General features: G+C 41.8%; 1 protein-coding gene across 2 annotated transcripts in view; it reads right to left on the minus strand.

The window, feature by feature from the left end:
* Positions 1 to 1,519: 1,519 nt before the first annotated feature.
* Positions 1,520 to 22,535, minus strand: part of P2RX7 (purinergic receptor P2X 7) — a 60,568-nt gene continuing 39,552 nt past the window's right edge. The window contains exons 8-13 of one of the 2 annotated variants that reach the window (XM_005217740.5): positions 19,533 to 19,669; positions 13,863 to 13,953; positions 12,022 to 12,087; positions 11,786 to 11,935; positions 9,928 to 10,029; positions 1,520 to 5,434 (exon numbers count right to left, since the gene is read on the minus strand). In XM_005217740.5, coding sequence (XP_005217797.1) covers positions 4,937 to 5,434; positions 9,928 to 10,029; positions 11,786 to 11,935; positions 12,022 to 12,087; positions 13,863 to 13,953; positions 19,533 to 19,669 — 1,044 coding nt within the window. In that variant the 3' untranslated portion in view covers positions 1,520 to 4,936. The remainder of the gene's footprint in view (positions 5,435 to 9,927; positions 10,030 to 11,785; positions 11,936 to 12,021; positions 12,088 to 13,862; positions 13,954 to 19,532; positions 19,670 to 22,535) is intronic. The other variant, NM_001206516.1, reaches the window with a different exon arrangement.

Below are 22,535 nucleotides of genomic sequence, written 5' to 3' on the forward strand. Positions count from 1 at the left end.
GTATTGATTAATATAATTGGTGTAAGTAGTAGCTTTAATGTTTGTAACCTTGGACCCTTGAGTTAACTCTTTTTTGTTGTAGCCCACCACACCTTTGCCCTATAGGAATGCAACTTTAATGCTTTTGGAGGGTGGCGCCTGCCTAATCACCTTTAGAGAAAAATAAGTTTTCTGAAGAAAGGGTCTTAAAATGTTAACAGGCCTCCGGGCCAGAAGATGATGCAAATCACCTAAACTTTTGCATATGATAAGTTTGCAGGAAGAAAGCCTGGCTTACTGTATGACTCTACCCCTTCCCCCATTATCCTCTATGCATAACTTAAGGTATAAAAACTACTTTGAAAAATAAAGTGCGGGCCTTGTTCACGGAAACTTGGTCTCCCCATGTCGTTCTTTCTCTCACCTTCTGGCTGAGTTATTTCAGCCTCTTTTCTCCACTGAATTTCCTCACTGAGCTATCCTTATTTCAGCCGCTTTTCTCCACTGAATTTCCTCACTGAGCTATCCTTATTTAACCACTCTTTATATCTTTAATTAACGCTTAATTGATCTATTGTTTCCTGATGATCCGCGATGCCGTCTCTCCTTCGAATACCCTGGATCAGCCGGGGCTGGACCCCGGCAAATGCCTAAAAGAAAACTCCTGTTTACGTGTAGTCTGCTCATAGCACTTCTGACACCAAATGTGTGTGAGGTTTTCCAACACAAGCAATTCTCCAAAACTCTCTAGACACCAACTGGGTGTCTTGCAATTCAGTTATGACATGAATTACCTGGAGTTAGCCTAAACCTCACAGGTTAAGGGCTCAGTGCCACAAGATTGTCCCCCACTTCAGACATCCAAGGCTGTCACCTGTATTTCTGACCAACTTGTTATAAATTGGGGGTTCCTATAACCCCCTCCTCAGGTTCAATAGTGGCTCATAGAACTCAGGAAAACACATTTACTCACTTATTATAAAAGATATAATAAAAGATACAAATGAATAGCCAGATGAAGAGTTACATAGAGTGAGGGCCAGAAGGGTCCTTAGTATAGAAGCTTTTGTCCTTGTGGAGTTGGGGGTGTACCACTCTCCCCAAATGTGGATGTGTTCTTCAATATGAAAGGTTTCTTAATCCCATAAGGTAGGGATTTTTACAGAACCTTCATTACATAGTCAAAATCAGTGACTAACTGAATTTCCATCCCACCCCTCTCCCCCACTCTGGAGGATAAGGGAATAGGACTGAAAGTTCCAAGCTTCTAATCATGGCTTGGTCTTTTGGTGACCAGCCCCCTTCCTGAAGTTATCCAGGAGCCCACCAAGACTGGCCTCATTAGAATGCAAGACAGCTCTATCTCCAGGAAATTCTGGGGGATTTAGGAGATCTGTGTCAGGAACTGGGGGCAGAGACTAAAATACATCTTTGTGTCATAGTGCTTCAGGGTGTATATGTTGAATGAATGTGTCAGTGAATAAGACTGCTGATTTGGGGATCTTTTGAGAAAAGAAAGTAAAAGGAATACTTCAATAAATACAAATTGCACATTTTTTTTTTTATTATTATCAAAACAGTTAAGACATCTGCATTGCCAAGCTAGAATTAGGAAGGGTTTTAAGAAGGATTCCCTCTAAAGAGAGGAATACAAGTCTATAACCAATGCTACATGAAGTCAGGCAGGGTTACAAGAAAGCAGATCTCTGATACAGAGATGAAGCAGTGAATACTGTGCAATTACTATAACAGAAGAATGGATTTAAGTACAAAAACCAGACCCTATAAAATGTGACTTTAATTAGGATGCCTTTGGCGATGACACTGTTTTCTACAGTAGACTAAAAATAATATAAATGTGATGCATGTTATTCTAGGAAGTGTCAGACATGCAGTTGACGTAACACTTCACCCTCTCACCCAGAGCATCTGGGAAAGGTGAAGGAAAACAGTAGGTGGATCCAGTGATTATTTGTCATTCCAAATTCTGACTCCATCTGGGGCCTCCACAAGGTGAGAGAAACACACTAGGAATAAGGCACCAAAAAATTTCATGTGAAGGCTCAGAGGCTATCAGAATGTAAATCTGTAGCAGGTACATAGAATTCTTGGAGTAAAAAAGTTCAGTTCTGAAGAAGTCATATATAATTCACTTTTCAAAAATATCTCTGAAAGGTAGTAAAAATGAGAGTTAAATCTGGCCCAATTAACTTGATTCCTGAGTTTAAAGCCAGATAAAATGCTAGGTCAAAAAAGGAAGGTTTTTGTTCATATTATTTTACATTAATACAGTAGAAAGCTGGTGATTTTTAAAAAGTATCAAAACGCTAAATATTAAAGAGTATGTATAAAAACTCACACACCATTTATTAGTCACAGTTTTGAATAGTGCTCTGTATTTATTGTTTAAAATAGTTGTCATTTAGAAACAGTCTGTTCTAGTGCTAAAACCTTGAAAAGGAAATCCTGAGGAGGATCCTAAAACCTGCTATTCATTTTTATACTCTCAGTGGTTGATGGATAGAAATGGTAAGAGCTTTGAGTGTCAATTGCTTTTTAAGTAGCAATCAGACTGTATCCATTATAACTGGTTGCAAAGTACAGGATGTTAAAGGCATAAAGGTGGCTTTTATTTCTTCCAGTTTTTAACAGCAATAGTTACTTCCAGTCATAGAAATGTGATGTGGATTGCAATGTACTGGGTAGCTCAGCAGTTAGATTTGATGGATTCCAGAGCTGGTCTGGTGAGTTACCTGCTTTGGTCTGCAGTCACATATATATTGCTGAAGATATATATGGTGCATATATATACACACACATATATATTGCTGGCTTAAAACTCAACATTCAAAGAATGAAGATCATGGCATCCAGTCCCATCACTCCATGGAAAGTAGATAAGGAAACAATGGAAACAGTGACAGATTTTATTTTCTTAGGCTCCAAAATCATCGCAGATGGTGACTGCAACCACGAAATTAAAAGATGCTTGCTCCTTGGAGGAAAAGCTATGACAAACCTAGACAGTGTATTAAAAAGCAGAGACATTACTTTGCCAACAAAGGTCCATCTAGTCAAAGCTATGATTTTTCCAGGAGTCATGTATGGATGTGAGAGTTGCACCATAAAGAAGACTGAGCACTGAAGAATTGATGCTTTTGAACTGTGGTGTTGAAGAAGACTCTTGAGAGTCCCTTGGGCTGTAAGGAGATCAAACCAGTCAATCCTAAAGGAAATCAGTCCTGAATATTCATTGGAAGGACTGATGCTGAAGCTGAAGCTCCAATACTTCAGCCACCTGATGTGAAGAGCCAACTCATTAGAAAAGATCCTGATGTGGGGAAAGATTGAAGGCAGGAGAAAGGGAAGACAGAGGATGAGATGGTTGGATGGCATCACTGACTCAATGGACATGAGTTTGAGCAAGCTCTGGGAGATGGTGAAGGACAGGGAAGCCTGGCCTGCTGCAGTCCATGGGGTCACTAAAAGTCAGACACGACTGAGGAACTGAACAGTAACAATACATATATATATATATGTTATGGCTGATTCGCATTGTTTTACAGTAGAAACCAACACAACTTTGTAAAGCAAATATCCTCCAATTAAAATAAAAGGAAACCTAAGCCCTCGAGGGGCTCCAGGGATGTCTAGGCTGCCTAAGAACCTTAGAACCAGAGAGGGTGTAGGCTGAGTCTACATCCTATGAGTCGGGCTTGCTGTCTGTCCCAGTTATCTGTTGCTGTATAACAGACAACCCCAAACATAGTTTAAGATAACAATTCTGTTCTGTGGGTTCACTGGGAAACTCTCACTTAGGGTGTCTGTGCAGCTGCAGTCATATGTTAGCAGGATCTGAAATAGTCTAGAGGCTTCTTCTCTCCCATGTCTTGTGACAGGCTCAGATGTCTTGAGTGCTGGGCGCTGGTCAGGCATCTCTCCTCTCCACGTGACTGCTTGGGCTTCCTCACAGCAAGGTGGCCTCCAAATGGCCACGTTTTTACATGAGAGCTGGTTTTCTTTGCAGCAAGAGTTTCAAGGGACAGGAAATGGAAGCTATCAGCATCTTAGGACCAAGACCCTGAATCAGATACAGTATCACTTTATCATTGGATAAAGTGAGCAAAGCTGTCAAGACCCAAGGGGAGGAGATATAACCCTCAGGTCCTGTGTAACAGATGTCAAAAAAATTTGTGGCCACTTGTATCCCTCCTCATTCTTTAACCAGGACCCAAAGGGTTGGGCATTATCCTAGTCTCACCTCAAAATGATCTGCTTCGTATTCATCTAGTTAAAAAAAAAAAAAACATTATTTTTTAAAAAATTCATTTTTGGCTGTTCTGGGGTCTTCATTGCTATGCATGCACGGGCTTTCTCTAGTTGCAGAGAGCAGGGGCTACTCTTTGTTGCAGTATGCGGGCTTCTCATTGCGGTGGCTTCTCGTTGCGGAGCATGGGCTCTAGGGCATGGGCTTCAGTAGTTGTGGTGCATGGGCTTAGTTGCTCTGCAGCATGTGGGGTCTTCCTGAATCAGGGATTGAACCCATATCCCCTGCATTGGCAGGTGGATTCTTAACCACTTGGCCACCAGGGAAGCCCATATTTATGTAGCTTTTATGCATTAATAAGAAAATTTGTGTACACTGTCTCAATTTGCTCTCCTAATTGTGAAACAGTAGCTTGGCTAATAAGGCAACTAAGGCACAGAGGTTAAAGGCCTGGGATCGCAACCTCCTAGGGATAGAATGGAGAAATGAATCTGAATCTCTTGACTTTCATCCATGCTGAGGGATTCTGGTTTATCTGTTGTTTGTTTACCCCGTCACTTTGCTCTCTGACACACGAAGAGCTGGGGGAGAGGAAAGCCCATTTCCCTTTGGCTGACAATCTGGACATACATCCTTGCAGGTGAAGCTCAAGGTGCAAGCAAAGGCAATGTTCTGTGACTGCTCAGCGCATCAGTAAGGACTCTTGAAGCCGCTGTACTGGCCTTCACTCTTGGGGAACTCTCTCCGGATCCTCCAGCGGCAGCAACTGGGCAGGATGGCAAAGTCAGCCAGGTCCTGGGAGCCAAAGCGCCAGGCAGTGTAGCTCCTGTAGGCACAGTGCCGCAGCCGGCTGTTGGCAGAATCTGCATCCAGCACCAGCAAGGGCTCCTGGTACTGCAGTAGGAACTGCAAGGCCCGCCTGGACAGCACAAGGTCCCTGAAGAGCTCTGAGGTGGTGATACAGGCACCCGGCTTTTTCCGGCAGCACAGCTCCTCCAGGCATCTTTGGTTCTCAGGGAGTTGCGATGGAAGGCAGTTCCCGCACTGGCACCAATCCGGGCAGTCCCTGGATTTAAGGTGCACCTCTTCACTGAGCAGCTGGATCTCCTCTGGTTGTCCGGGAATGGGGGGTGAGTCGTGAAGAGACAGATGCAGCCAGGACAAGTCTGCAAAGTCCAGCTGGGGTCTCTGAAAAAGGCAAGTTTCCAAACCCATCAGCAGTGACAACCCCTAGGGTCCTGGGTTCTTTAATTTTCTTATGAACTTATAAAATTACATTTAATACTACATTAATACTAGTAGCTCTCTTTTTTTTTTCTTTTGTACCGTTTATTTTATTATTTTTTTAGGTTTATTTTAATTTTATTTATTATTATTATTATTTTTTACTTTACAATATTGTATCGGTTTTGCCATACATCAATATGCATCCGCCATGGGTGTGCACGTGTTCCCAATCCTGAACCCCCCTCCCACCTCCCTCCCCATACCATCTCTCTGGGTCATTCCAGTGCACCAGCCCCAAGCTTCCTGTATCCTGCATCGAACCTGGACTGGCGATTCATTTCTTATGTGATATTATACATGTTTTAATGCCATTCTCCCAAATCATCCCCCCTCCCTCTCCCACAGAGTCCAAAAGACATACAGATGGCTAACAAACACATGAAAAGATGCTCAACATCACTCATTATCAGAGAAATACAAATCAAAACCACAATGAGGTACCATTTCACGCCAGTCAGAATGGCTGTGATCCACAAGTCTACAAGCAATAAATGCTGGAGAGGATGTGGAGAAAAGGGAACCCTCTTACACTGTTGGTGGGAATGCAAACTAGTACAGCCACTATGGAGAACAGTGTGGAGATTCCTTAAAAAACTGAAAATAGAACTGCCATATGACCCAGCAATCCCACTGCTGGGCATACACACCGAGGAAACCAGAATTGAAAGAGACACGTGTATCCCAATGTTCATCGCAGCACTGTTTATAATAGCCAGGACATGGAAGCAACCTAGATGTCCATCAGCAGATGAATAGATAGGAAAGCTGTGGTACATATACACAATGGAGTATTACTCAGCCATTAAAAAGAATACATTTGAATCAGTTCTAATGAGGTGGATGAAACTGGAGCCTATTATACAGAGTGAAGTAAGCCAGAAAGAAAAACACCAATACAGTATACTAACGCATATATATGGAATTTTAAAAGATGGTAATGACAACCCTGAATGCAAGACAGCAAAAGAGACACACATATATAGCTCTCATTTATTAAATGTACACGTCAAGTCTGTGTTTTGCAAGCATCGCCTCATTTAAGCTTTCGAAAAACCGCATGAGGGCTTCCCTGGTAGGGCAGTGGGTGAGAATCTGCCTGCCGATGCAAGGGACAAGGTTTGATTCCTGGTCTGTGAAGATTCCACATGCCACGGAGCAACTAAAGCCCGTGAGCCCCAACTTCTGAGCCCATGTGCCTGGAGCCTGTGCTCCGAAACAGGAGAAGCCACTGCAGTGAGAGGCCGGTGCACCTCGGCGAAGAGTGGCCCCTGTTCACTGAAACTGCAGAGGGCCAGCATGTAGCAACGAAGGCCCAGAGCAACCAAAAATAAATAAGTAAATTTTTTTTTAAAAAAAGGAAAACCTCATGAGCTATGTGTCCTGATCTCTATTTTACAGGTTTGGAAAGTGAAATTCAGAAAAGCCAGGGCTTAGTGCCTATATCCTCTGTCAGAGACCTCTGGGCCCTGCCCACCTGATCTAGGCAGTTCCCCTCCTCTCAGGTCCTTCTCTTACCACATGATGATGTTCTATGCTCTTCATTAGTACTTACCACCATCTGAAATGATCTTATGAACTGGTATGTTTCCTGGATGATTCTTCTTCCACAGGAAAACAGGGGCCCTGTTTGCTTTGTTTATTGCCTGTGTCCCCAGTGCCTAGGACAGTGCCCAGCACATGGTAGACAATAAATATTTGCTGACTTAGCTCTCCTTTCTCACCATGCTCCCTTTTCTGAAAAGTCCCTTTGTTATCCTCCAAGGGAATTTGCCATAATTGCCATCATTTATGTCTATGTGACATATACCTTCATTCACCAGACAGAGTGTGAGTTGAGTACATTAAAACTAAATGGTTCATGTACATGACTGTACACAGCACCAGTATTATAATAGCCAAAGGGTGAAAATAACCCATGTCCGTCAGTGAATGAATGGATAAAAAACTGTTATGTTCAGGACTTCCCTGGTGGTACAGTGGTTGAGAATCCACCTGCCAGTGCAGGGGACGTGGGTTTGATCCCTGGTCTGGGAAGATCTCATATGCCACAGGGCAACTAAGCCTGAGCACCACAACTACTGAACCCATGCTCTGCAACAAGAGAAGCCACCACAGTGAGAAGCCCACACGCCACAAGAGAGTAGCCCTTGCTTGCCACAGCTAGAGAAAGCCCACATGCAGCAACAAGACCTACACAGACAAAAAAAAAAATTGTGTTCATACAGCTGTGAAAAGGAATAAATTACTGACACATACTAAACGTGGCTGTTTAGCTAAACATAGATGTAACCTTGAAGACATTATGCTAAATGAAAGGAACCAGACATAAGGAGACAAGTAAGATTCAATTTACATGAAATGTCCAAAATAGGCAAATTCATGGATACAGAAAGCAGATTAGTGGTTGCACAGGGCCTGGGGAGAAGTGAGTGGGAGTGGCTGCTGAATGGATTCAAAGTTTCCTTTTGGGGTGATGAAAAAGTTCTGGAGCAAGGCAGTGGTGATGGTTGCTCAGCATTGTGATATATTAATGTCACTGAATTGTACTCTGTAAAATGGTTTAAAAGGTAAATTTTATGTTGTGTGTCTTTTACTGCCCTTCCCCAGTATATGAGAGTTCACTTTATACCCAGACCTGATAAAAACATTACAAGAATGGAAAAATTTTGGCCAGTCTCTCTCAAGAAGAGATGTGAAGTTCTTAAATATTAGTGAATTGAATTCAGCAGTAAATACAAAGAATAATACATTGCATTCAATGTATTTTATTGCAGCAATGAAAGGTTGGCTTAATCTTTGAAAACCAATCAGTGTAATGTACTAAAAAACAACAAAAAAAGAAAACTCATTATTTGAAAAGCCTGAAAAAATACATTATTTAAAACTCAGGATTCAGTCATGATAAAAATTCTTAGTGAACTAGGAGCAGAGGGGAATTTTCTTAATCTGATAGGGTATTCTTTAAAAACCCACAACAGGGAATTGCTGGGACTCAGCACTTTAACTGCAGTGGGCCAGGTTCAACCCCTGGTCAGGGAACTAGGATCCCTGCAAGCCATGAGGGAAGCCAAAAAACAAAAACCCTACAGCAAATACAATAGTAAAATAAAAAAAAAACTTTATTCCTGAGATAGGAAATGAGACAAAGATGCCTGCTCTTATCATTTCTGATCAGTATCCTGCTGGACATCCTAACAGGTGAAATAAGCATCTGGAGCTGGAATAAACAAGAAAGGAGCCTCCCCTAGAGCCTTCAGAGAGAGTACAGCCCTTCTGACACCTTATTTCAGACTTCTAACCTCCAGAACTGTGAGAGAATACACTTCTGTTGTTCTAGGCTCCCTAGTTTGTGGTAATGTATTACAGCAGCTGGAGAAAACTAATGCAGTCAGTGAAGATGTCCAGCAGCCAGAACTGCTGGGGAGAGTGTGAATGAGAACACCCCCTTTAGAGAACTTATAAGCAGTAACTATGAAAGCTGCACACAGGCCTGCCTCATGACTTGGCAGTTCCGTTCTCAGGTGCCATATGTTTACTGTAGCGGCAGCATTGGCATGAACCCCAAAGTGGAAACTAACCAAATGGGTAGTTCATTCAACAATTGAATGGATAAATAAATTGAATGTTTATAAAACAAAAAATTATACAACAATGAGAATGAACCACTGCTACACACAACATCATGGATGACTCTCACAAAAATAATGTTGAGTGAGGGAAGCCGCTCAACAGGGTATGTACTGAATACATACTATAGGATTCAAATTTTGTAAAATTCTATAAGAGGTAAAATGTTTGAATGCAGGGTAACGTCTACTTTTAAGGGAAGATAGTAATTGGGTAGAGGCATTAAAGGGCCTTCTGCTAGTAATATTCACTTTTAAAGTCTGGGTGCTGGTACCATGTGTTGCATGGTGTTTACTTTGTCATCAGTTATGATTTATACACATTTCTAGATATATTTACATTTAATAGTAAGTATTCTTTTAAAAAGACTTGGATTTCCCTGGTTGTCTAGTGGTTAAGAATCCACCTTGCAATGCAGGAGACACAGGTTCGATACCTGGTCGGAGAGCTAAGATCCCATATGCGGCGGGGCAGCTAAGCCCACACACTGCAACTGCTGAAGCCAGAGCACCACAACTAGAGAGGCCGTGAGCCTTGACGAAAGATCCCACATGACGCAAGGAAGATCCTGTGTGCCACAGCTAGACCCCACACAACCAAATTAATCAATTAATTAGTTTGAAAAGACTAATGAGAATTCCCTGGGGGTCCAGTGGTTAGGACTCCAGGCCTCCACTGCAGGGCGTGTGGGTTCCATCAGGGAACTTAAAATCCCGCAGGCTGTGCTGCGCAGCCGAAAAACAAAAAGCAAGCACTAAACAACTTACCAGGACTTTTTCACCTTTGACAGCTTGCAGACTTGTCCCAAGCAGTCTTTCATTTACCATCCTAATACAGGGTTCATCCACAAAGGACACATATTTTAATGTCTAGAAGATAAAAATTAAAGGGTTAGCCATTTTAGTACAGCGTTACACCTACTGTGTATCTGAACATATCTAAAGGCAACTGTTATTCCTACTTGCCAAATGACAACCCGTTAAACAAGCTAACCAGAAACTCTTGCTAACTAAGAAAGAATTGATTATGAGTATCAGAAATGGAGCCCCCGCCACCTTAATTTGTAGACTTAGAGGATCCACAGCTTACTGCCTATTATCTCCAGGTACCCCAAGTGCTATATAAAAATTCCTTTGTTATGTTCCCTCAATTTCAGTTATGCTAAGGTTGAATATCTCCTGAAAGTTATACTATTGCAACTTAAATTATTTATATCTTCGTTAAATTGCCTCCCATCTTGGGCCGTGAAATGGTGATTAATTTTAGTTGCAAAGATGAACTTTGATTTTAATTGCAAATACATGTACAATGAACAATGAATTGTGCATTCAGCCGCTACAAAAGGACAGCAGTGTTCTTGGTCAAGGGAAAGAAACCCTCTTTATTGTTTTTAAAGTACCAGAAATTTCTCTTTGATTGGAGGAAATCATGGATTCCAAAATTAATCAAATTCCAAATGAATCAAATCAAAACCATACAGGTGAACTAAAATTTCCTTTGACTACTCCCCTATCCGAGGCTCCTTTCCGTAAGCAATCACTGTGAGTGATTTGTGAGTGTCCCAACCTTTTTGTATACATTTATTACTTCCCCACACACATTTACATGTGTGTGTATAATGCACATAAAAATATACAGAATATATATGTATATATATAAATAGACATATATACGTGTAGAAAATACATTAAATAGTTTTTGTGTATAGTTGCTTTTTAGCCTATATATCATACCACAGATATTGTTCCATAGTTTGCTTTTTCACTTTCAGCAATCTTGGATATTTGCTCATGTCAGTACCTCTAACATAATAGTTATCAACATGGATTCTGAAACCAGCCTGCCTGAGTTAGAATTCGATCTCTGCCAACTATATGACTTTGGGCAAATAATTTATCCTTCCTGTGCCTCAGTTTCCTCATCTGCAGAAAGATAACAGTAGTACCTATCTAGAATTCTACTGATGATCACACAATCCTATAAACCCACCTATAAGGCTGTGTGAAGGTTCAGTGAGTTAACGTATACATAGCACTGGCAACTCTATATGAGCATTTGCTTTTATAATTATCTGCGTCATGTTTTAAAACTGGTGCCAGGCATTCCCTACTATGGACTTATCATAGTTCATTTCACCATTCACCTGTTGGGCATTTGGGCAGATGCTCTTCATCACCGTCACACATAGCACTGTGATAGACATCTTGTACACGTGCACCACTTGGGTACCCATGTGAGTGTTTCTCTAGGGCAGGTATGGAGAAGTAGAAATGCCAGGGTGTAAAGAATATCCTGTTTAAATGTTACTAGATTAACAAATTGTTCTCCAAAGTTATTATACTTTTATTGCACAACCAGTTTAATAAATCTGACCAAACTGACAAATCCTGGAACACAAACATTTGTTTTCCCTATATCATGCTTCTCCATTTTTGCCTCTTTTCTTCACTACAATGAAAGGATTCATCTGACGGAGAATGTGGATTGGGGTAGGGTCCTGATACTTATCCACCACGGGATTGACTGCACCTGTGATCGTGGCCTTGTTTCTGCACTCTCCTCAGTGATCCAATAGGCCCTTCAGGTGTTTTGATTTTGATATCCCGTAGACATATCGAGTCTTACCCGTGTTGGCTCCACAATGGATTCATACTTCTTCTTGTAGTAGTATTCATTGACTGCGCAGGGTTGACAGCACTTGCACCAGGGATAAACATGCGATCGGCAGTATTTACTTGAATAAGTGTTGATGAGCATGTCAATGAACACGGTGGCCTGGAAAGAACCAGACAAGCACCTTGTCAGTGAAACTTTCTTTAGCCACATCATTTTCATAAAGTGTGAGAAAAAGAATCTCTTACCAAACCAAAGTAGGAGAGGGTTGAACCAATGTACACGATCAGCTGGATGATGTCAAATTTCCCCCCCTTGAAAACAGAGTACAAAAGATTACTTGGTTGAAATTCAGAATCATGCTTTTCTGCTCTAACATGTAATTGTAAGTTCCAGCAGAGGAGGGAGTCTAGTGCCATGAATTTGACAACTGCATCCAGTGTGTTCACAGCAACAAAGATTAAGGAGACTGAAAAATGAATCCTATTCCTTCTGCTTCTGTCTCTCAGGATGTGCTTGAAAACAGGGGTGTTTTAAACTAAGAAGTGTTTTAAACTAAGAAGTTTTAAACTAAGAAACACTGAGAGGAGAGCCACTGAAAGTTTATTTTTCCATTCGAGGTGAGGGTTTCAGGAGAGCTTTCCCTAAAAGTGATTTGAAATTACTTTGGAAACAGAGGGAAGGAATGTCTGCACAAAGTCTCCCCTTAGATGTCCTTGTGATTTTTATTCTCAGTATCTTTGTATCTTCTCACTATATCTCATTGATTCTTGTGGGGCTTATTACCACGTTAGGTAAATAATATGCTGTCAGACAAGATATGTGGGCATCCATTGGTTTTTGCATCTCTCCTCCTTCTGGAGACAGCATGCCAGTTTTCCTTTGGAGAACCATCTCTGTGCATACTCAGTCCCTGTAGTTTGCAGGGAAGAGGCTGGTTCCGGGCTGGTCTAGGACCGTTGGGAGTGACCCTAGTCATAGTGATTAGTTCATCAGTGAGTATGTGGCTCATACTGGGCCAGTCAAAGCCAGTGGCATCTGCTGAGGCTTTTGCTGAGATGTTCTCTTTCCATAGAGGTTGCTAAATTGCAAAGATATAAGTAGCTGCTGACACTACCACCTAGAGATGACCCACCGGGAATGACGCCAGAACAGAGGAGAAAAATGTAAGAGATGGAGGCGGGCAGGTTCCTCATGATGTTATTAAAACATCTGGATTCAGCAATATCTGAAGCCTGAAAATTGCCTCTGGATTTATCAGTTATATGAACTAAAAAAAAAAGGACTTTTTTCCTAACCCAATTTGAACTGGGTTCTGTTCCTTACAAACTGTTTTACAGAGGGATCTCTCTCTCCTTTTTTAAAAAATTATTTTTAATGAAAGGATAATTGTTTTACAGTATTGAGTTTGTTTCTGCAACCCATCAGCATGAATCAGCCATAGGTATACATACGTCCCCTCCCTCCTGAATCTCCCTCCCACGTCCCGCCCCTTCCCACCCTTCTGGGTTGTTGCAGAGCTCCAATGTGAGCTCCCTGCGTCATGCAGCAAATTCCCACTGGCTACCTGTTTTACATATGGCAGTGTATGTGTTTCCATGCTTCTCTCCCCATCCATCCTGCCATCTCCTTCCTCCCCCCTCCACGTCCATAAGTCTGTTGTCTATGAATGTGTCTCCATTCAGTTCAGTTCAGTTGTTCAGTCGTGTCCGACTCTTTGCGACCCCATGAACCACAGCCCGCCAGGCCTCCCTGTCTCCATCGCTGCCCTATAAATAGGTTCGTCACTACCATCTTTCTAGATTCCGTATATATGCATTAATATATGATTTCTCTCTCCTTTTTAAGCATCAGAGTATTTTTAAAGTTGAGTTATTAGGTTTTTTCCCCAAGCCCACTCTTGTACTCATTAGATGACTTGTCCAGGAACAAGGACATTTCTTCCCCTTTTATATCCCACATGCAAAGTGCATAGTGCCAGCTAATGACTATGACCAAAGCATTCACCCTTTGAGATACTATGGCAGTAATTTAAGACACAGTCATAGGAATGGAGATGCCAGTGGCTGAGAGCGGAGAAGAGACTTACGGTGCCGAAAACCAGGATGTCAAATCGGATCCCGTAAGCTTTTATTAGGGTCCGCTTTTCAGTGTTATTTTCCTTATAGTACTTGGCATATCTGTAGGAGGAAAAAGATCCATATTTATAAAGACCTATCTGAAACTGCTGGTATTTTATGAAAAGAAAAACCAAAACAGTAGCCGATCTAGTCTTCTAGTCTTCTTTCAGCTCTGCTGTTGTTAGCAAAGGGAAGAACACAAATTTCTCTCTCTCTTCACCTGGAACCAAAGCACCACCTCCCCACATCACCTCCTCTGCTTTTGGCAAAACAGAGTGATGGAAAGTCTGCTTTAAAAAAAAAATTATTTTTGTATATTTATTTAGCTTCCTTTGTGGCTCAGCTGGTAAAGAATCTGCCTGCAATGCAGGAGACCTGGGTTCGATCCCTGGGTTGGGAAGAGACCCTGGAGAAGGGAAGGGCTACCCATTCCAGTATTCTGGCCTGGAGAATTCCATGGACTGTATAGTCCATGGGGTCATAAAGAGTCCAACACAACTGAATGACTTTCACTTGGCTGCTCCAGATCTTAGTTGCAGCATGCAGGATCGCTAGTTGTGATCTTCGAACTCTTAGTTGTGGCATATGGGATCTAGTTCCCTGACCAGAGAGACTGAAGCCAGGCCATCTGCGTTGGGAGTTCAGAGTGTTACAGACATTTACAGCAAAGATATAAGTAGCTACTGACACCACTGCATAGAGATGACCCACTAAAGATGGACCACCAGGGAAGTCCCAGGACATTTTTTTTTTTTTTAGTTTTCTGAATGTTGAGTTTTATTTATTTTTTATTTTTTTTCTTTGAGTTATTAACTCATAATCTACTTATAGGTGTGGGGAGAGAAGAAAACAAAAAAATGAATGCTCTGCCAAAATATAGTATGGAACATCTGAAATTCTTATTTTTATCTTTTTTTAAGCTCTCCGGATCTGACATAGAGATGAATTAGATGTTCTCAGCACTTTCCGTGCCTGTTTCTGGCCAAAGAGGTTTCAGTTTCTTTGCATCTGAATGTTCTCATTTAATGACAGCACTTTCTTTTGCTCTATTAACTGATTTGCTTTTTAAAATGCAAAGCAAGCATGCATCACCACTCCATGCCCCAGGGTTGCATAATCTCTCCATGCAAGCTGTTTTTCCTGGAAGGTTAACACTAGTAAATACTTGAATTTCAGTTTTCAGGGGCTTGGTATGGTGGTTCTCATACTGAGGGCAAGAATCACTTGGGAAGCATTTTCAAAAGGCAGATTCCAGGGCCTCACCCCCAAAGGGTGGTTTCAAATGGTGTGAAATGTTTCTGGGAACCTGTATGTCTAGGAAAGGGACCAGCTGGTTCTGATACAGGTGAACAGTGGACCACACTCAGAAATACCAGGCCCTCATGGGCAAGGATGCTTTTGCGTGCTGTAGTGGGTTGAATAATGCCCCCGCCAAAGGCAAGTCTCAAGTGCTTAACCCCTGCACCTGCGAATGTGACCTTATTTGGAAATAGGATCTTTGCAAGTGCAGATGAGTTAAGGATCTCAAGATGAGATCATCCTGGATTTAGGGTGGGCCTTAAATGCAATGACTGTATCCTTATAAGAGGAAAGAGAGGGAGAGTTGAAACAGAAACACAGAGGGGAAGCCCATGTAAAGAGGGAGGCAGATACTGGAGGGAGGCAGCCACGAGTTAAAAACTAAGCAGTTTCATCTCGTTGGAATTGGCTTGAAACAATGTTTTGGGTCAATCAAGTTTTCTGTCTTAGGAATTTGAAATTAAAAAAACCACTAGAATTGGCCTATTTAAAAAAAAAATTGAAGTTCTAGATGTAGTGCTGGTGCTAGAAAGGCTATGGAGTTAACTTTTGAACAGCACAGGGGTTGGGGTGCCCACCCTCTGCCCAGTGGAAAATCCACTTTAACTTACAGTTGGCCCTTCATATCCATACTCCCTCTGCATCTGTGCATTCAACCAACTGCAGATTGTATAGTACTATAGTATTAATATTTATTATTTAAAATAGTGTGTGTGAATGGACCCATGCAATTCAAACTCATATTGTTCGAGGGTCAGTTGTATATTGCAAGCTGATATCCTTGATAAGCAGAAAAAATAAGCATTAGTCACATTAAAAGCAGAGTACCAGTGAAGATCTGTAATTCCCTGGTGGCTCAGTGGTAAAGAATCTGCTTGCCAGTGCAGGGAACTCGGATTCCATTCCTGAGTCAGGAAGATCCCTTGGAGTCGAAGATGGCTGCCTACTCCAGTATTCTTGCCTGGAGAATCTCATGGACAGAGGAGTCTGGCGGGTTACAGTCCATGGAGTCGCAGAGTCGGACGCGACTAAGTACAACAAGAGCCATCGGAAGCCAGAAGAAGCAAGGAGAGATCCTCCCCTGGGGCCTTTATAGAGAGTATGTCCCTGCTGACACCTTGATTTTGGACTTCTGGCCTCCAGAACTGTGAAGTTTCTGTTGTTTAAAGCCACCAAGTTTGTGGTAATTTGTTAAAGCAGCCACAGGAAATGAATATACATATATACCTGTTCTGAGAGCAGAGAAGCCCATCAGGCATTCTGTCCTGCTTTACACGTCTTGTAAATAAACTGAATCATTGCCTAAGGACCTTTGGCCACAGATCTTTAAAGGATGAAATTTCTGCAACGTGATCAATTCCTTCAACTTCCTGTATTTTAGAAAGCTTATATTTTCTCATATACCTCATATAACCTCTAATTTCCTTCTCTTTTCTGTGGCTATTTGAAAATAAAGTTACCCATCAGGTCTCCACAATTTATTTTTGGTTACAGATTTCTTCTGGTGCTTGATTCCAGAGAACAAATGCTCTAATACTTTGAGCTGAAAGATCAACCAGTTCTTCAGAAAGCTCAGATCTCTCCAGGAGCTAATGTTCTTAGGCTCAGCTCAGAGACTTGAAGGACATTTGCTAACATCTGATGGGTACATTGCCCTGCATGCGTCTGCTGGCCGCTGGAAAAACAGCCTGTGAGGGCAGTCGGGGACCACTGACCCAGGCCTTGCTTCCTACTAATGGCCACAAGCCTATTCAGTAGAGCAGCAGGGAATGATCAAAACATTACCTAAACTAGGAGCTGGTTTCAGGGCCCTGGATGAGACTCCATGGCCCCAGAGAAGGCAAAAAGCCTCTTATGGGACTTCCCTGGTGGTCCAGTGGTTAAGATTCCAAGCTCCTGATGAAGGGGGCTCATGTTCGATCTTTGGTCAGGGGACTAGATCCTACATACTATAACTAAAAAGATCCCACATGCTGCAACGATGTTTCCGCTTGCAGCAACTAAGACTCAGGGCAGGAGGGGGAGAAGCCATATAAATAAATATGAAAAAAATAAAGTCATTGGAGCAAAGACAGTGTTCTTTAAAAATGCCTCTTGTGTGTTGATCTCAGCCAGCTCTTAGTCAGGAGTTTCAAACTCAGATGCCTGTAGGGGCCAGACAGATGAGTGAAATGAGTGATGCAGCCAGATATGAGGCAATAAAGAGTGGTGAGGACTGTGGCAAACCAAGAGGGGACCACTGATACTCAGCTCCAGCTGCGTGCTCTCCTGTGGGATACGAAGCCAGTGTTACATGGTTTGATTTTTTTCCAAATAGTTTAATTTTTCAGAAAAAGCAGGAAGTCCATACTTCTATGTAGAATATCTCAACATTCAAAACATTGTACAGGCAACAACAATAACAACAACAACAAAAAAGTTTGAAGTCTGCTTGCCAGTTAATCATGCTGCTTTACCTAAAATATGAATAGATCCATTTGCTTGAGTGGATAACAAAAAGTCAATAAGAATGCTAGCAGAAGGGTTAGGAGGCAGTGAATGAGTGTGTGTGTGTGTTTGTACATGTACTTTGGCCTGTATTTGCATGCTCAGATTAACTATAGACACCTCATTTTATTCATTCTCCTGGGCAACTAGCAACCTGGTTGTAAGAAACAAAATATAGTCAAACAAAACATCAAAGAAGAAAGCATGTTTGGGATGCTAGATGACATAGCCTAGACCAGTGCTTCTCAAATTTTAATGTGCACATGAATCTTTTGGGAATCATAAGATGTAGATTCTAGGCACTAATGGTAAAGAAACTGCCTGCCAATGCAGGAGACATAAGAGAGTAAATTAAGAGTGGAAGCTGAGATTTTTACATCATAACAAGCTCCCATGTTGAGGCAAGGCCCATGTTCCTGGTAACAGGATCACATTTTGAGTATCGAGGGTCTAGATTAGTGATTCTCAAATGAGTTTGCGTACAAATAACCTGGGAGGGACAATCCCCAGTGTCTAATTCAGTAGGTCTGAGGAGAGCCTGAGAATCTGCATTTCTAACAAGGTCCCATGTGATGCTGATGTGGGGACTCCCACTTTCAGAGTCCAGACCATTAGTAGTAAAAGTATTCAGGGAAGCTAATATGTTTGCAAGTTGATTCCCTAAGATGGACTCCTATGTGTGCAGTTTCCCTTCTTAACTAGGAAAGCTCACTCTTCAGGAAAGTGCACAGTGCCTATGGGGGGTTCCTATCCCGTCCTTGGAGAGGCCTTTTCTGGTTGCATTCCCGCTCCCCACCCTATCAAACTATCTTGTTTGATTTTCTTTGAAGCATGTATCATCATGTGAAATGGTCTTATTGGATTTCTTTGTTTGTTCTATTGAGATATAATAAACATATCATAAAATGCACGTAAAACGCTTACTCCTTGGAAGAAAAGTTATGACCAACCTAGAGAGCATATTAAAAAGCAGAGACGTTACTTTGCCAACATAGGTCCATCTAGTCAAGGCTATGGTTTTTCCAGTATTCATGTGTGAATGTGAGAGTTGGACCATAAGGAAAGCTAAGCCCTGAAGAATTGATGCTTTTGAACTGTGGTGTTGAAGAAGACTCTCTAGAGTCCCCTGGGCTGTAAGGAGATCCAATCAGTCTATCCTAAAGGAAATTAGTCGTGAATATTCATTGGAAGGACTGATGCTGAAGCTGAAACGCCAATACCTTGGCCACCTGTTGCGAAGAGCTGACTCATTTCAAAAGACACTAATGCTGGGGAAGATTGAAGGCAGGGGGAGAAGGGGATGAAAGAAGATGAGATGGTTGGATGGCATCACCGACTCAGTGGACATGAGTTGGGTAAACTCCAGGAGTTGGTGATGGACAGGGAGGCCTGGCGTGCTGCGGTCCATGGGGTCGCAAAGAGTCGGACACGACTGAGCGACTGAACTGAACTGAACTGGTATATGAAGACACCTCACAGAATACCAGGTTATACATATATGATCTCATATAAGCCTCACAAGTGTTGGTTAGACAAAGGAAATTTCACCAGAAGGTTATCTTCAGTTATCTCAGGATAGAGGAATTATGGGTGATTTTTATCCTCTTTTCTATGGTTATCTCTGTTTCCCAAGTTTTGCTTTTTATCTTACAAAGAGAGTGCAGTTCTTTAATAATTCATACAAAAATTCAGTCACTGCCTAGCTCTCAGAGGAAGTGTTTTACATTCATCTTGTTGCCTTGGGAAACAAAACTAGTCTTACTGGCTGCTGGGGATACAACTCAGCAGGGTCTGGGAGGTCCCTGGGAGCCAAGGGCTAGTTACTGGGCAAATCTGACCTGGAGCACTGTTACCTGAAGTTGTAGCCAGGGTACAAGGACTCCTTGGCGGTCTTGTCATCAAGGCGACGGAAACTGTATTTTGGACGGCAGTGATGGAACCATCTGTCCAGGTTGCAGTCCCAGTAGATCTCAATGCCCATGATTCCTCCCTGGGGAAGAAAACAAGAGATAATCTCTAAGCCTCGCTGGACGTGGGTTATGCAGCTATCAGACATCTCCCTGCATAGTGATGATCACTGAAGGAAAAGTTTGCTTTTGAGGGTAAAAAATGCTGATAAAAAATTTCAGAGCTCTAAGTACCATCCAATTTAACTCATACAACGACTACTTTGGCAACTACAAATGCATCTCCCTGCTCCTCCTCCCGCCTGGAACATACTACCATTAAATTTACTTTCCTGAAATAGAACTTTCAACAAGTAGTAGTAATGTTAGTCGCTCAGTCGTGTCTGATTCTTTGCGACCCCATGGACTGTAGCCCACTAGGCTCCTCTGTCCATGGGATTCTCCAGGCAAGAATACTGGAGTAGGTTGCCATTCTCTTCTCCAGGGGATCTTCCTGATCCAGGGATCGAACCCAGGTCTGTGGTATTGTAGGCAGATCCTTTACCATCAGAGCCATCAGGGAAGCCCAACTTTCAACAAACCCCTCCTGTAATCAGACATTATTAATGCTTCCACCCCCATTAAAGATTATATGAAACGAGTTGCCAGTCCAGGTTCGATGCACGATACTGGATGCTTGGGGCTGGTGCGCTGGGACGACCCAGAGGGATGGTATGGGGAGGGAGGAGGGAGAAGGGTTCAGGATGGGGAACACATGTATACCTGTGGTGGATTCATTTTGATATATGGCAAAACCAATACAATATTGTAAAGTTTAAAAAAAAAAAGATTAAGTTGAAGCTTATCATACTGGAATTCAGCATGCTCCATCACTTCCTCTCTGCTTTTCTCCAAATTCTCCCTTGGAGAAAGCTGTTATGCCAGACTATGCTTTTCCCAGACACACTTTGCATTTTCACTTCTTTTTTTATTTTAAAATAAAGCTGTATCTCAACAGCTTTATTGAGATACAATTCACATACAATTCGCCCACCTAACATGTACAATTCCACACTTACATTCATGTATATGTGCAACTGCTACCACAGTCAATTTTACAGCATTTTCACTACCTCCAAAAAAGAAAAACCATATAAACTTTAATTACCCCTCTCAACACTAAGCAACCACTAATCTACTTTTTGTCTCTGCAGAGTTCCTTATACTGAACTTTCACATGAATGAAATCATGTAATACATGATCTTTTATGTCTGGCTTCTTTCGCTTAGCATAATGCTTTTAAAGTTCATCCATGTTGTAGCAAGTGTCAGTACTTCATTCCTTTCTGTGGTGAAAGAATATTCCATTGTATGAATACACTACAGTTTGTTGATCCGTTCATCCTTTGATGGACACTTGGGTCGTTTCTATCTTTTGACTATAATGAACAATACTGCTGTGAATGTTTACGTACAAGTTTTTGTGTGAATATAAGGTGTCATTTTTTGGGGGTACATACTTCGGAGTGGAATTGCTGGGTATACTTTGCATCTTTTAATCTTGGCCCTTGACCTTTTCTCCCAGTGAAACATTTCTCCCACCCACTTCTCTAGCTAAATTCTGCTCGTCCTCCAAGACCCAGCCAACATCCTTCCCCATCCACGCAAGCACGCCTATACTCCTCAATTCATGGTGACCTTTCTCTCCTCTAAACTTCTAAAGAATCTGCTCATCTCTTACCTATACTTGGTACTTCTTTTTTTTTTCTACAGACATTTTTTGAGCACTGGCCATCATATTTCACTGAAGCTTAGACACCATTGCTTGTAAGACACACAGGGTGTTTTTTTTGTTTGTTTGTTTTTTTTTAATGTTCCTCCAAGGAAAAAACTGGTGTCAATTAAACTGTGAGATTCCATCAACTGAAAGCACTTACTGATTTCAAAATTATTAAAAGTGAAAAAGATATCTCTTTGAATCGATGAAATTAGGCATTTCAAGACAGTATGCTAGATGTAGTATTCTGAGGATACAGAAATGAGTAACAAAGAGGTTCTGACTTGGAGAGAGGAGAAATAACACAGAAAAATCACAACTGCCTTTTTTGGGGGGTCAGGCACTAAGCCAAGCACTCTACTTACTATAGTGAATGTATTAATACCTTTGTCACTTGGCATCCATTTTGCTGGCTTCTGGGAAATCTACCTGAAATTCCCTTTGGGAAACACCTTTCCTAACTCTCCGTGGTTTGAATGGGGCTGTGACCTCTCCCAGGAGAGGGCACCTGACTCAGTCCTGGCCAATCAGGACAGTGCTTCCCTCTGGACCTGATGATGAGTTCAGATAGATTATGTGGCCCAAGGTAGGGTTAATCAGAACTCTCCTTGAGACATTTTGCCAGAACCATAGGGGAAAAGGTCCTCTATTGGTTGAGACCACTAGCTGTGGAGTGTGAAAGTCTAAAGCAGCACTATCTAATAGGATTTTCTCTGCTGATGGATATAGTCTGTATTCATGCCCTATAAGGCAGTAGCCAGTGGTTATTGAAATGAGGCTAGTATGATCAAGGAAATAAATTTTTAATTTCAATTAAGTTTAAGTTGCTGCATGTGACTTGTGGCTACCATATTGGATAGCAGAGTGCTAGAGCTTTGGTGGCTTTGACTTGACATGTGGAGAATATCATCATTAAGGAAACAGTCAAAAAATGAAAGGAGTCGGATTTCTGAAGACATCATTTGAGTTCTGGGATGCAGCTATGCCTAAATCTATAATACTCTTCATTCAGCCAACAAATATTTATTGACTGTCCATTATGTGCTGAATGTTATACAAAAATGAACCAAAAAAAAAAAAGAGCTACCTTCATGGAACTTACATTCTAGTCAGAGAAAATAGACAACAGACAAATGGATATGATGTAAAATATATAGTATGTCAGATAATGCTTGGTACCAGGGATAAAAATA

Source organism: Bos taurus, chromosome 17 (assembly GCF_002263795.3).
Source record: "Bos taurus isolate L1 Dominette 01449 registration number 42190680 breed Hereford chromosome 17, ARS-UCD2.0, whole genome shotgun sequence".
Classification (NCBI taxonomy): Eukaryota; Metazoa; Chordata; class Mammalia; order Artiodactyla; family Bovidae; genus Bos; species Bos taurus.